General features: G+C 38.0%; 1 protein-coding gene across 2 annotated transcripts in view; it reads left to right on the top strand.

Moving 5' to 3' along the window:
- Nucleotides 1-14,065, top strand: part of CMSS1 (cms1 ribosomal small subunit homolog) — a 383,251-nt gene extending 369,186 nt beyond the window's left edge. Inside the window, exons 5-10 of one of the 2 annotated variants that reach the window (XM_004771920.3) lie at nucleotides 106-165; nucleotides 1,309-1,411; nucleotides 4,573-4,633; nucleotides 5,068-5,155; nucleotides 11,380-11,468; nucleotides 13,759-14,065. In XM_004771920.3, coding sequence (XP_004771977.1) covers nucleotides 106-165; nucleotides 1,309-1,411; nucleotides 4,573-4,633; nucleotides 5,068-5,155; nucleotides 11,380-11,468; nucleotides 13,759-13,842 — 485 coding nt within the window. In that variant the 3' untranslated portion in view covers nucleotides 13,843-14,065. The remainder of the gene's footprint in view (nucleotides 1-105; nucleotides 166-1,308; nucleotides 1,412-4,572; nucleotides 4,634-5,067; nucleotides 5,156-11,379; nucleotides 11,469-13,758) is intronic. The other variant, XM_045088259.1, reaches the window with a different exon arrangement.
- Nucleotides 14,066-14,094: the final 29 nt, after the last annotated feature.

A 14,094-nucleotide genomic window follows, 5' to 3' on the forward strand; every position in this document is an offset into this window, starting at 1 on the left:
CTAATGTTTTACAACCTTATTCCAGAAGATACATTCACAATGGATCTGTTCTGATCATGTGTATGTTTGCAAAATCCTCTACAAAGCATGTTTGTCATATTCTAGACTCCTGTTTCCTCAAGGCCAATGATTTGACTCATAGTCTCTCATCATACCTAAAAGAAAGTAAGTAACCTATGGTTTTTCTTTTAAGTTATTCACCAAGTTGTTATTACTCCATTAAAACATAAGATCCATCTAGTTAGAATAACAACTTTTGAAACTACATTTAAAAGCAAAACTATCCACCTCAAATGGACTTGAAATGGAGGTTTTTCTTAAGGTACATCTTGATATCAATTTCTGTTTATTTAAGTTTATTCTTGTTTTGCCCTGGCTTTGAGAATTTGAGTTTTTATCTCATTTTTGTTTTATAATACATTAGAAGTATTGGTGTAGGAATCCAGAGATTAATTATCATTCTAGTTCTAAGTCTCTCGCTATTTGACCAGGGGCAAGTCACTGAGTACTCTTCCAGGACTTGACTTTGTTACCTGGAAGATAAGGAAGTTGGACATGTGATCTTTATTCTGGCTGTAAAGTTCTGAAATTCTTATTTCCTGAAATTCTTATTTTCATACGCTCATAACTCAGACCATGACTATCACACAACCTAATTTCATCTTTTCGATATTTATTGTGTTTTCCAGTAATAGCCAGATTATTCATATTAGGTAGTCATCTATTATGACTGATAATGAAATAGTTTAGATATAGAGATTTAACATTCTTTTTTCAAACTGAAAGTAGTTCTGATGGCACTCAACTTGAGTTCTTAAACCTTTCTGCACCTCAAATTCAGCAGGTGTAAATGTAGGTTATAGTAGAATCAACCTTAGTGGGTTATGAGAACTAAACAGTGTCATATTTAATATATGATTGCTATTATTTTAATGTCATTTCCATTTTTATCTTGTGTTGAGTGTTTCCTTAAAATTTAACATTATTGAATCTGAGTTCTTTTTCTATTTAGTCTTTGCCATCAAGCATCAAACATAAAATTATCAAAAATGTATTATTCCAAACTTTTTTTTACTTGGTCCTAAAACTAGTCACATTTAGCTACTTGGCATATTATGTGTTCTATGATATAAGTTAATGATCTTTCATTTTAATCTAATATCTTGAATAACCAGAGAATAGAATCTGGACAATAACTAATTAAACACTAACAAAGGGTAATTGGAGGATACTCAGGGGGCTAAAATAAATAGGGGCCCTATTTTACAATATTTAGAGTAATATTTTTCTTACTTTTTTTTCCCCCAGTCTGCCCTAAGTGGGTAAAACTTCGGAAAAACCATAATGAGAAGAAATCAGTCCTGATGTTGATCATCTGCAGCTCTGCTGTCCGGGCCTTGGAGCTCATTAGGTTAGATACCTCACCTATTCCTTTCATGAATGTTTTCTGAGTAACTGAGATGTGTCAAGTTGATATGTTCTATATGTTGGAAATGTAACAATGAGCAAAATAGACAGAATCCCTTCTTTCATGGAACTTACCTTCTGGTGAGGGAGACAGACAATAAACAAATAAATACACAATATGATGTCAGGTAATATTAAATTACATAAGAAAAAATAAAGCATGGCAAAAGGAAGGATGGGGTTGGAGGGCTACTTTTAAAAGGGTTGTCACAGTAAGCTTTTCTAAGGAGAATGACATTTGAGCAGAGATATAAACAAAGTGAAGGAGAATGCCATGTAGATATCTAGAAGAAGAACATTCCAGACAGAGTGGACAGAAAATATAAAAGGTCCTGAGATATAATGCTATTGGAAGATTTTTGAGCAGAAGAGTCACGTGATCTGAATAATCAATCTAAAGGATCACTTTGGCTTTTGTGTGGAGAACACATGTTCTGCCACTCTAGAGGCCAAGAATAAAAGCCAAGAAATAATATAAGCAATGATGAGTCGGAAAAAATAACGGAAGAAAAGATCTAATTTAAAATAATAACAAGAAAAAATAGACTACCAAGTAATAAACCTACCAAAATCCATATAAAGAAAATATTACATAAGCAACTCAGATCTTTTTTTAAGAGGTGGTGGGGGCAGGGAGAGGCAGAGGGAGAAGAAGAGAGAGAATCTTAAGCAGACTCTATGCCCAGCACAGAGCCTGATGTGGGGCTCCATTTCACCACCCTGAGATGGTGACCTGAGCTGAAATCAAGAGTCGGAAGCTTAACCCTCTGAGCCGCCCAGGTGCCCCACAACTCAAAAGATCTTAAACAAAAGGGCATACAATATTGCTAAATAGGAAGAATCAGTGTAGGGATGCCTGGGTGGCTCAGTTGGTTAAGCATCTGCCTTTGGCTCAGGTAATGATCCCAGAGTCCTAGGATTGAGTCCTGCCTTGGGCTCCCTGCTCAGCTTCTACTTCTCTCTCTCCCTCTGCCGCTGTCCCTGCTTATACTTGCTCGTTCTCTCTCTGTGTGTGTCAAATAAATAAATAAAATCTTTAAATTTAAAAAAAAAGTCACTGTTGCAAAGATGCCTGTTTTACCTAGAAAAATCTATAAATTTCACAGATTCCCAGTGAAACTTCAGTAGAACTGGTTTTCTAACTCAATAAGCTAAGTTCAAAAGTTAAAGATAAGCTATAGTTCTAAGTGGATACTATACCTATAGTATCTACCAGATTACCAATAGATATGTTACCAAGTCTCCCTAATTCAAACAGTATGGAACTGGCATACGCATGACAGATCAGACCAGTGGAACAGAATTGGAAGTTCAGAAATAGGCCTATATGCATGTGAAAACGGAGCATATGGCAAAAGTGACAAAGCAGACGGGAAAGATGGATTATTTAATAAATGGTGTTGGAACAACTGGGTAGCCATCTGGAAAAGTAAAGTTGGATCCCTATCTCACTTCTCATACCAAAGTAAATTCCAAATGGACCGATTTTAAATATAAAAATTATGTTTTAAAGATAATTTGTCAGTGCTTTACTAGGTGCTTTCACATACCTTTTCATTTACTGTAGTTTTTGTAGAAAAAACAAAAAGGCTTCCAAGGGATCAGTGTTAACATTGATTTTTCAGAGAAGGGCCATCAGAGTAAATTGGGATTTACTGGAACTAGCTAGCCCTATTCCAGGGCCAGGCTTTGTACCGGCTTTGACAGGAGACAAAACAAAGGAAAGTTCAGGTCCTGGAGAAAATAAATTAAGGTGCAAATGTAGACTTTGAATAGTTACTTGCATGTATTTTTCTAAATGAACTAATCTTACAAATTTATAAAAGTGGTTAAGTTCTTCAAACTCTCCTTTCCCCACGAGGCACACACATTAAATTGTATCACACTGACTCTCAGTAAAATAAAAGTGTTTCTTGCAACTATTTCTGCTCCAAACACAATTGATCTTCAAGACTCCATCTGTTTCTGGGCAGCTATACTTTCTGGTTCTGAAATCATAGTAGTTCACATTGACTTTTCAGTGTTTTAAAAACTACAACCACAGAGTTCATTTCAGATTCAAACATTAATGGCAAAGGGGTTGGCCTGGAGATGGCCTCTTAAAAACAAACTGTCACATTGATTTGGGCTTTTACTGTACATAAATACCATTCTGAAGGGCATAAAAGCCCTGTGTTGTCACACTTCATTTACCAATTCTGTGTTCTGTGTCTTTGGTAATATTATGATCTACTTCAAGGTTAGGTGATTTGCAAAAAGAGATTTCTGAGCTCGCACAACAAGCCCTATTCATAAAAACTAATGGTGAATAATTCTAACTTTTATAAGAATACCTATTCTTTACTATCTTGCAAATTCATATATTCCTACAGTCTTACAAATTCATATATTCCTACATTTCTCAAAACATAATAATATATATAAAAAACAATAATATTTCCAAGCATATTCTCATGTTCTATTCCCAAACAGCAACTAAAGGATTGATTGTTCTTTTATACCTGTTGATGCCAGGAGCATTAACACATATAAAATTTTGCAGAAAAGCTCACTCTGCTAAGTAGATAAAAGTGGGGGATTCCTCTGATTGCAAGACATAAGCCTTCTCCTCCCTGTCAGCTCATTCCCAGCAACCCACCCGTGGCAGTCACATACAAACTTTTGTAGATGCCTTTGGGCTCCACAGAGCATAGGCTGACATCACTGCTCCAAGATACTTCTTGCAACCAAATTTTGTATGAGAACTATACTGCAGAATTTAAAAATGAGTTCTCTGCCAGGTACCTGAAATATGGAAATTCTATATTACAAATGAAGGGCAGATCCATAAGTTTCAGTTATCAAGGAAACCTAAGTAAAGTTAACCTTGTGTATGAAAAGTAGAAGCCAACCCAGATATATGCCTGAATAAAAGGATCCCTCACTTTCCTTCCATCCATGGGCCAACCTGAAAATCTCAGTGTTTTGTATCGGTGTATATTTACATATGCATATGCTCATAGTTACATACTTAAACACATATATTCTCTTTAAGGCAAGACATAATACTTAAGCCGGCAATGAGTAAGTTTTCTTAGGCATTAATCTTTTTTTTTTTTTAATTAGGTCAATGACAGCATTTAGAGGAGACAGCAAAGTTATGAAATTATTTGCAAAACACATTAAGGTAAGTAAGGGCCTATGGTTCCTGATAGGTATTGTAAGTTATCCTTAAGGGCTGCTCCTAGCTTTTTCTTAACTCCTTAGCAGGCGTTTTCTTTGGTGCCTTCTTATATAACATACTTAACAAATGTTGTATTCTTTACATCCCCTGCCTTTGCATGCCCACCTCCCCCAACAAAAGTCGCTACTCCTCTGTGCTCCAAGATTCCTGCACAGAAGCTGAGGTTTGACCCCTGGGTTCTCTGAAGATTTGCCAGTTTTAGAGAGTGATGCTTTTCTATCTTGATGTTAATTAACTTTCTTTGCACTGGAAGTTGGGACTAAACAAGAGTAGTCCTATTTGCTTTTTTACTTCTTTAGCTTTTGGATGAAATGCCTATGATTGCCCTTTCTAATGACTCTTCTTGCCTTTCATCTCCTTCATCTTGAAATAAATAGGTCCAAGAGCAGGTAAAGTTGCTGGAGAAGCGTGTGGTACACCTGGGCGTAGGAACACCGGGGAGAATTAAAGAACTCGTTAAACAAGGTATGAAAAGAGGCACTGATATGCTTACTCAGAACTGGGACTTTCCCTTTTAACCCATGTGAGTTTAGGAAACCACATTTGTGATGCAGTGAAACCAGATTTCTGTGTTCATCTGGGAGTTGGAAACAGTCTTTTGTCAGTAAATCTAGCCAGCAGGTATAGTGCAATAGGGATTAATAGTAAGGCTTGTGGTGAACTGTGGTACATGTGCCCACCTAAATATATTCAAACTCCACTTGCTTTAAGCAGGTTAGTGGATCCACAATTCATTCCACCAATCTGCAACCTCTAGAATTTGTAGAGCTGGATGAGTTAGTATATCCCTCTTAATTAATTGAATCTTGGTTCCCAAGACTGCCATTTCAGTTGAAGTCTTCATATAAAACATGTTGAAACAAAAATGCAGTTTCTATGGATGAAATATAAGTATTCTAGAATATTTCTCCCAAATGCATTTCTCTTTTAGTACTTTGCCCAGAAAGTATTCCAGACGGCGTCCACCAGTAGGTTTTTATAATTTGTTAGCTTTCTTAAAGTGAATAGCCTAAAACTTGTTAATGTGCTGATGATCTTATTACCTGTTTTACCTGCCAGACTGATTGAAGATTTCTTTTCAATACTCATTTCCAAATTATTTACTTAATATAGTAATAGAACTTTGTTTTATGACTGGAGCTATTCATAGATAGATAGATAGATAGATAGATAACAGAAATGGGTTCATCAATGTAATGACCCAATATAAAGATGGGCATTTGCCAAGAAGCAAACAAAAGCTTAAAATACTTATGTTTCTTTCCAGATGAAAGCCATCCAGGGTTAAATGAACCCACTATATTAAAAAGGCTGTGCAATTACAAAGACGTAACAAACTTAGCAGCTCCAGACAAGGAATGGAAACATTTTTTTTTAGTTCATACTTGCACTGGTCTACGCTAAATACTCTTAGGTGTCTCATTAAATATTCATGGCACCCGTGGAGGCTAGCATTTTTATTTCTTAGAAAACCCTGAAGCTCTGAAGGGTGAAGTGGCTTTCCCACAGTTTCTCAGTCTAGGCTTTCTAGTTCCAGAGCTTCTCCCCCTCAAGGAGCTTCTGATCCTTGAAGAAATAAATGTGCATAGATGGAGACTGAGGACATGAGGCAGTAAATGCCAAGGGCCAAATGAGCACTTCCAAGTCCTATAGGAGTTAAAATACATTGTTATGGAGGCTGAATCTGTGTGGAAGGCTTTAGAGAGGAAAGGATCTTTAACTGATCTTTAAAGTGTAAGAAGGATTAAAATAGGATCTTTGAAGTACAGAGATGTGAGAAAAAGCAATCAGGAATGGGAGAACTGCTGAGTCAGAAGAGGGCAGGCAGATACACCTGACTGAGATACAGGGTTGAGGTTACAAGTCCCTATTATGAATTCAGTCCAGAGTCAAATCCCAAGTCCAGCCCTGTGACCTTGGCAAGTTACTTAACCTCTCTAAATCTATTTCTGTATTCAAATGACAGAGGTGGTGGTAATATCTTCCTCAAAGGATTAGTATGATAATAAAATGCCAATAAAGAGTTTGACACAATGAGTTTCACACCCTAAGAAATCAAATGTTAGTTTTTATTTTTATTAAAGAAACCAACTTTCTTGGTTGGAAACTTCAAGGACTTTCTTAGCTGGTGATTCGGTTGGAAAGAGTCAGTGTGGAAGGAGGGTCTTAAACACTAAGCTGAAAAGTTTGAGTTTTTGCCTTATGGACATGGGAGGACATTGAAGTGAAGGAACAGATGAGAAGTGCGCATAGCATATTTGTGAGACATAGAGTTGGGAGAGTTTGGCTGGCCAGCAGGAGAGCCCAGGGGTAAACCCTGCTTCTCCCACAGCTCTTAGCCAGAGATTCACGTCACCTCTCTCTAGAATCGAGGTGGTTTCTTGTGTGTCACCAAGGCCCCATGCAAAAGAGTCATTCTTCTCCATATTTAAAAAGAGAGAAAGGGAAAGAGAGAAAACAAAGCTCTACCTATTGTTGAAATTTGATTTCCATAGAGTTGTGAGGTCTCACTGTGAAAGCTTATTTTATTTAAGAAGTGGAAAAATCATTTAAGGAGCTGTTGATTCTTTCTGCTCAGCAAGGAGTCTGCTTCTCCCTCTCCCTCTGCCCCTCCCTCCCCCACTCATACTTCTGTCTCTGTCTTTCTCCCTCAAATAAATAAAAAAAAATCTTAAGAAAAGGCGGGGGGAGAACAATTCTAGCCCTCTAGAAACTGGGAATCTAACAAAGCTGAGCAAATGTCACATAACTCATTCTATGTAGCTGTTTATGACTTAAGATGTTTATATATATTTGATATATTAAGGAAAGATTCCAGACTTCCAAAGATATCCCATGACATTGGGGTCTGTACAGTTATAGACAGAAGTATATTGTTTTAATTTAATAATGAAGGAGATTTTCTAACAATAAGAGCTTTTCAACAATGCAAAAAGGTATAGAAAAGAAAATAAATCACTTTGAGTTAATATTGAATATATTTCCTTTAGTCTTTTTTTCTATGTATTTATATATTTTTATAAGTGGAAATCAAACAATATGTAATAATTTTATAACTTGTCTTTTCCACTTACATTTTTCAACTCTTTTTCTTTTTTTAAGATTTTATTTACTTGACAGAGAGAGAACAAGAGAGCATAGGCAGGGGGAGTGGCAGAAGAAAAGGGAGAAGCAGGCTCCCGGCTGAGCAGGGAGCCGGATGTGGGGTTCAGTCCTAGAACCCTGGGATCATGACCTGAGCCGAAGGCAGACACTTAACAAACTGAGTCACCCAGGCACCCCTCCACTTAAAATATCTTATGAGGACTTTCTTTGCCATGAAATAGTTTTAATTTTTTTTGTTTTTAATGGCTGCATAATATTCTACATAATATTCTACTGTTTTTTATAGTTTTAGTGAGACATAATTAACATATAAACTTGTATTACTCCAGTATGTACAATATGACTTTATACATATATAGTGAAATGATTACCACTATAAATTTAGTTAACATCAATCACCTCAAATAGTTATAATTTTTTTTCTTGTGACAAGAATTCTTAAGATCTATTCTCTTAGCACCTTTCATATGTAGGTAAAGTATTAACTACACTCACTGTGCTGCACATTACATCCCCAGAACTTATTTACCTTACTACTAGAAGTTTTTACCTTTTGACCACCTTCTCCCATTTTCCCCAAACCACCACCCCCCCACCTTTGACAACCACCAATGTGTTCTCTGTATCTATGAGTTAGGTTTTTTAGATTCTACATTTAAGTGAAATCATGCAATATTTGCATGACTGTTTGACTGATTTCATTTAGCATAATGCCCCCAAGATTCATCCCTATTATCACAAATGACAAGATTTCCTTCTCTTTTATGACTGAACAATATTGTGTGTGTGTGTAACCTTTTCTTTTTTCATTCTTTTGTTGATGGACACTGAGGGCTGCTTCCATGTCTTGGCTGTTATAAATAATGCTGCAGTGACAGGGGTATATATATCTTTTTGAGATAGTGAGTTTACTTCCTTTGGGTATAATCCCAGAAGTGGAATTTCTGGATCATATGGTAATTCTATTTTCCATTTCTTGAGAGTTCTTCCATACTGTTTTCCATAGTGGCTACACCAATTTACATTCTTACCAACAGTACACAACAGGTCCCTTTTCTTCACATCCTCTTCAGCACATATTATTTCTTGTGGGGTTTTTTTTGGTAATAGTTATCCTAGCAGGTGTGATGTAATATTTCATTGTGGTTTTAAATTACATTTCCCTGATGATTAGTGATGCTGAGCATCTTTTCATGTACCTGTTGGCCATTTGGATGTCTTCATTGCAAAAATAACTATATTCATTTCCTCTGTCTATTTTTAAATCAGATTGTTTGGTTTTTTTGGCCACTGATTTGCAGGAGTTTTTTATATATTTTGGATATTTATCCCAAGTGTGTGTGTGTGTGTGTGTGTGTGTGTGTGTGTGTGTAATGGTAGGATACCTGGATTATTTATAATTTTTTGCTATTATAAATAATACTGCAATGATAATCTTTGCAATTACTATATAAGTTTTGGTTTTTTTTTTTAAGAGTAATCTCTACACCTAGTGTAGGGCTCGAACTTACAACCCTAAGATTAAGAGTTATATACTCTACCGATTGAGCTAGCCTAGTGCTCCACTAACTATATTTATGTATCTTTTTTTTAAGATTTTATTTATTTATTTGACAGACAGAGATCACAAGTAGGCAGTGAGGCAAGCAGAGAGAGCAGGGGAAGGAGGCTCCCCGCTGAGCAGAGAGCCTGATATGGGACTGGATCCCAGGACCCCGGGATCATGACCTGAACTGAAGGCAGAGGCTTTAACCCACTGAGCCACCCAGGCGCCCTTATGTTTCTTATGTATTTACTGAGATTTGTCATAGAAAGAAAAATATTTTAGCAACTAGTAAGCATTTTATTTTATTTTATTTTATTTTAAAAATTTTATTTATTTATTTGACAGAGATCACAAGTAGGCAGAGAGGCAGGCAGAGAGAGAGAGGAGGAAGCAGGCTCCCCACTGAGCAGAGAGCCTGATGTAGGGCTCGATCCCAGGACCCTGAGATTATGACCGGAGCCGAAGGCAGAGGCTTTAACCCACTGAACCACCCAGGCGCCCCAAATAGTAAGCATTTTAAAGCTCCAATTATATAATGCTCAAGTGCCTTCCTGAAAGGCTGTATCTGTGTGTTCTCCCACCAATAGTAAGTTATTTTTAAGGGAAGACTACCAATCCATTGTCCTTCTCAAGTTATCTTTTTTTTTTTAAGATTTTATTTATTTATATGACAGACAGGGATCACAAGAGAAGCAGGCTCCCTGCTGAGCAGAGAGCCCGATGTGGGGCTCAATCCCAGGACCTGGGATCATGACCTGAGCCAAAGGCAGAGGCTTTAACCCACTGAGCCACCCAGGTGCCCCTCAAGTTATCATTTTTAATTTTGCAGAGAGAATTGTATTTTTTTTAAGATTTTATTTGTTTATTTGAGAGAGAGAGAGAGTAAGAGAAATCAAGAGAGTGGGGTGGAGGGCAGAGGAAGAAGCCGATTCCCCACTGAGCAGGGAGCCTGATATGGGGCTTGATCCCAGACTCAGTCTCCACTGAGTACCTCACAGAGAGAATTTTAAATAAGAGGCATTATGGGGGCACCTGGATGACTCAGTCAGTTAAGCATCCAATTTTTAATTTCAGCTCAGGTCATGATCTCAGGGTGGTAGGACTGAAGCAGGTCAGGGAACACTCAGTGCAGAGACTGCCTGAGAGTCTCTCTCTGCCTGTGCCCCTCCCCACCACTCAGGTCCCTGTGTGTTCTCGCTCTCTCAAATAAGTAAATAAATAAAATATTTAAATAAGTAAGAGGAATTATAAGAAGAAAAGTCTTTGGAGCAGAAGGGGAAATATTGAAATAATCACAGAGAAGAGTTGAGGGGGAAGCGCTGCAGAGTAAAGGAAGGCTTCAGTTATGTTTCCACATGTAACATGAAACAGCTTGGGGCAATGGAAAGAACATGGGGAGTGGGAAAAACTGTGCCAAACTCTGAGACCTCTGAGGGACAGACTCTGAGGTCTCCTCCAGCCCTCATTCGGTAATTATCTCTAGATACAGAGGAAGATAGTAGAAATGGAGTCCTTAAGTGGTTTACTAGTCTTCTCAAATGATCACAGACTTTGAATAAAGCCTATTCATATTTACTTCCTTTTCTGTCTAAAATTAACCCCTGAACCCCACCCTCATCCTTCTGTCCATTCGCCTCCTCACAGTCATTCACACTGCATTGGACTCAACTCCTCTGAAAGGCCACTACCCAGGCTGCAGGATCCATCTTACCAAATTCCTGTCAGGAATGAGACTTCACCCTCTGGGGCTTCCTGAAATGGAGGTTTGGGATTGTTTCTTGGCCTGCACTTGAGCAATTGACAAGCTTAGCAGCTTCTCTGCTTCCCTCAGAAACAGTGATAAGATTGTAAGGAAAGCAATCTGAGTGCTGTATTTGTTTTCTATCAGCCAGGGCCACCTCCTTCAGTGTGCAGAGATTAGTTGCTGGGGGAGAGGACAGCAAATGAGGCAAAAAGCAACCAGGAGACTAAAAAGTCATTTGAATAAGCTTATGTCATGAGGTGTTTGCTGTAGCAACTCTCTCTATGTTTCTTTCAGGTGGCCTTAATTTGAACCCCTTAAAGTTTCTCGTTTTTGACTGGAACTGGAGAGATCAGAAGTTGAGGAGAATGATGGACATTCCCGAGGTACTGTGTAACCAGCAATTGTTTTTAATCTTTTTTTCTTCAACTTGAACTTGAGTTCAGACATAGTAATAAAATCTTTGACATGGGGAGCAAGCACATTCTGGCCATTGAAATGAATTCTATCTTTTAACTCTGAAGTAACTGCAATTACAGAGTCTATCTCACCCGCTTAAACCTAACTGTATCCTTTCCCTTTGTTTTATAGGAATCAGCTTTGTTTCTTCTTTATATGACCAGGGGCCTCTGCCCCACTGGGGACCACATCTATATTGTACCTTTGAGAAACAGGAAGATCTGGAGGACTTGGCACATTTTTGTGTGTTTTGCTTTAGAGAGACATAGTCATCTTTGTCTTTCATCCTTAAAAATGTGTGAGGGAGTAGAGGCACAAACTTGCCTTGTGGCCTGCATCTCCCATGCCCCAAAACTCACTTAATAGAGAGTGCTATTTTGTTTTTGTTTTAGTGGGGAAATTACTTTGATGTCTCGGTGTATTAAAACTGATTAAGTGCCTTTGTGGCCACAGCATTAGCTCATTCTATATTATAAAAGTAATCCAGGGGCATCTGGGTGCAGTGGGTTAAAGCCTCTGCCTTCAGCTCAGGTCATGATCTCAGGGTCCTGGGATCAAGGCCCACATCAGGCTCTCTGCTCAGTGAGGAGCCTGTTTCCCCCTCTCTCTCTACCTGCTTCTCTCCCTACTTGTGATCTCTCTCTCTCTCTGTCAAATAAATAAAATCTTAAAAATAAATAAATAAAAGTAATCCATTATCATCAAAATGTGAAAAATTGACTTGCCACCTACTGTGTATCATGGGACAATTTTTCAATCTAGCCCAATGTTTAGAAGTATCTGTTACAGAGGCGCCTGGGTGGCTCAGTGGGTTAAGCCTTTGCCTTCTGCTCAGGTCATGATCCCAGGGTCCTGGGATTGAGTGCCTCATTGGGCTCTCTGCTTGGCAGGGAGCCTGCTTCCCGCCTCTTCTCTCTCTGCCTGCCTCTTGCCTACTTGTGATCTCTGTCTATCAAATAAATAAAGTCTTTAAGAAAAAAAAAGGCATCTGTTGGAGAGAGAAAAAGATTTATCCAATAATAAAAATGGCTGCCAGTCATCAACCTAATTAATCATGGCAGCGACTATCAAAGAGATTTGGAACTAATCCTCCAAACATGCTGAATAAATTAACTTATCACTTAAAACTATATCCCCAGAATGACGAACCTGATCATGATTGATCAGTGAGTTACTTCAGAAATCTGTACAGGTTAAAAGACAATTTTTTCAGTTTCCTACACACATACACAAATATGTGTGCGCACACGCACACACACACACCTATGCTCTGAACTGACTGGTTTTTTATTTTAATGTTGATTTTTTATTTTTTGAAGATTTTATTTATTTATTTGACAGGCAGAGATCACAAGTAGACAGAGAGGCAGACAGAGAGGTGGGGAGAAGCAGGCTCCCTGCTGAGCAGAGAGCCCGATTCGGGGCTCGATCCTAGGACCCTGAGATCATAACCTGAGCTGAAGGCAGAGGCTTTAACCCACTGAGCCAGGCAGGTACCCTGTGACTGGTTTTTTAAAACCAGTTCGCAAATTTGATGTTAGGAACTTAAGTCTATATCTGATTATTTCAGTTATAATGTGAAACCTGAGTAATCCACTGAAAGTTTTCTAAATTTAATGATAAGGAGGAATTGTGCCAAAGAAAAAACCTTGTCACCCAGTTATTTGTATTATGTTGATGTCATCATTATCTGCTATTCTATTTTGAAATATGTGTGCGATCTCACCATACTTTGGGTATTCTGAAAACCTTTGTATAAGATTTTTTTTTTAAGATTTTATTTATTTATTTGACAGAGAGATCACAAGTAGGCAGATAGGCAGAGGGAGGAGGAAGCAGGCTCCCTGCTGAACAGAGAGCCCGATGTGGGGCTCCATCCCAGGACCCTGAGATCATGATCTGAGCTGAAGGCAGAGGCCCAACCCACTGAGTCACTCAGGCGCCCCTATATAAGATTTTTTTATGAGATTTTATTTTGAATGGTTACAAAAGGGCCCTTTAATGAAATGGATGTTTTATTAAGTACCTCTTCCTTTACTTAAGTAAATATTTCAATTCTGAATAAAACACAGGTTAAGATTTTTACCCCCCCTGATGCTGGCTATAACAGCTACACAAATATTAGGAAGTCCAGTTGGTTGAATTTATTCACCAAGACCATCTTTTCTTGATCTTAACCTTTTCTTTTTCTTTTTTTTTTCCTTTTCTCTCATTTAGATAAGAAAGGAGGTTTTTGAACTTCTGGAAATGGGAGTCCTCAGTCTATGCAAGTCTGAATCTTTGAAGCTCGGCCTTTTCTAAGTCTGGGTCCTAATGAAAATTCCAGTTTTTATGGTGGGATTTGCATCTCATTTAGTAGCTCTGGAATATTGCAAGGACTCAGTAAATATCAGCTATTGTTTTATTATGTTAACTGGATCACCCCATGAATCACTAGAAATTTTTGGTGGAGATTCTTTGACAGAAATGGAACTATCCTTTGCCAACTTCTCTGTATAATAAAGTATCACCAGCTTGTGTATGATTTTTTGTTAAGCAGACAGTTTTTCTTTC

Source organism: Mustela putorius, unplaced genomic scaffold (assembly GCF_011764305.1).
Source record: "Mustela putorius furo isolate JIRA1106 unplaced genomic scaffold, ASM1176430v1.1 tig00003834_pilon_pilon_pilon, whole genome shotgun sequence".
NCBI classification, from domain to species: domain Eukaryota; kingdom Metazoa; phylum Chordata; class Mammalia; order Carnivora; family Mustelidae; genus Mustela; species Mustela putorius.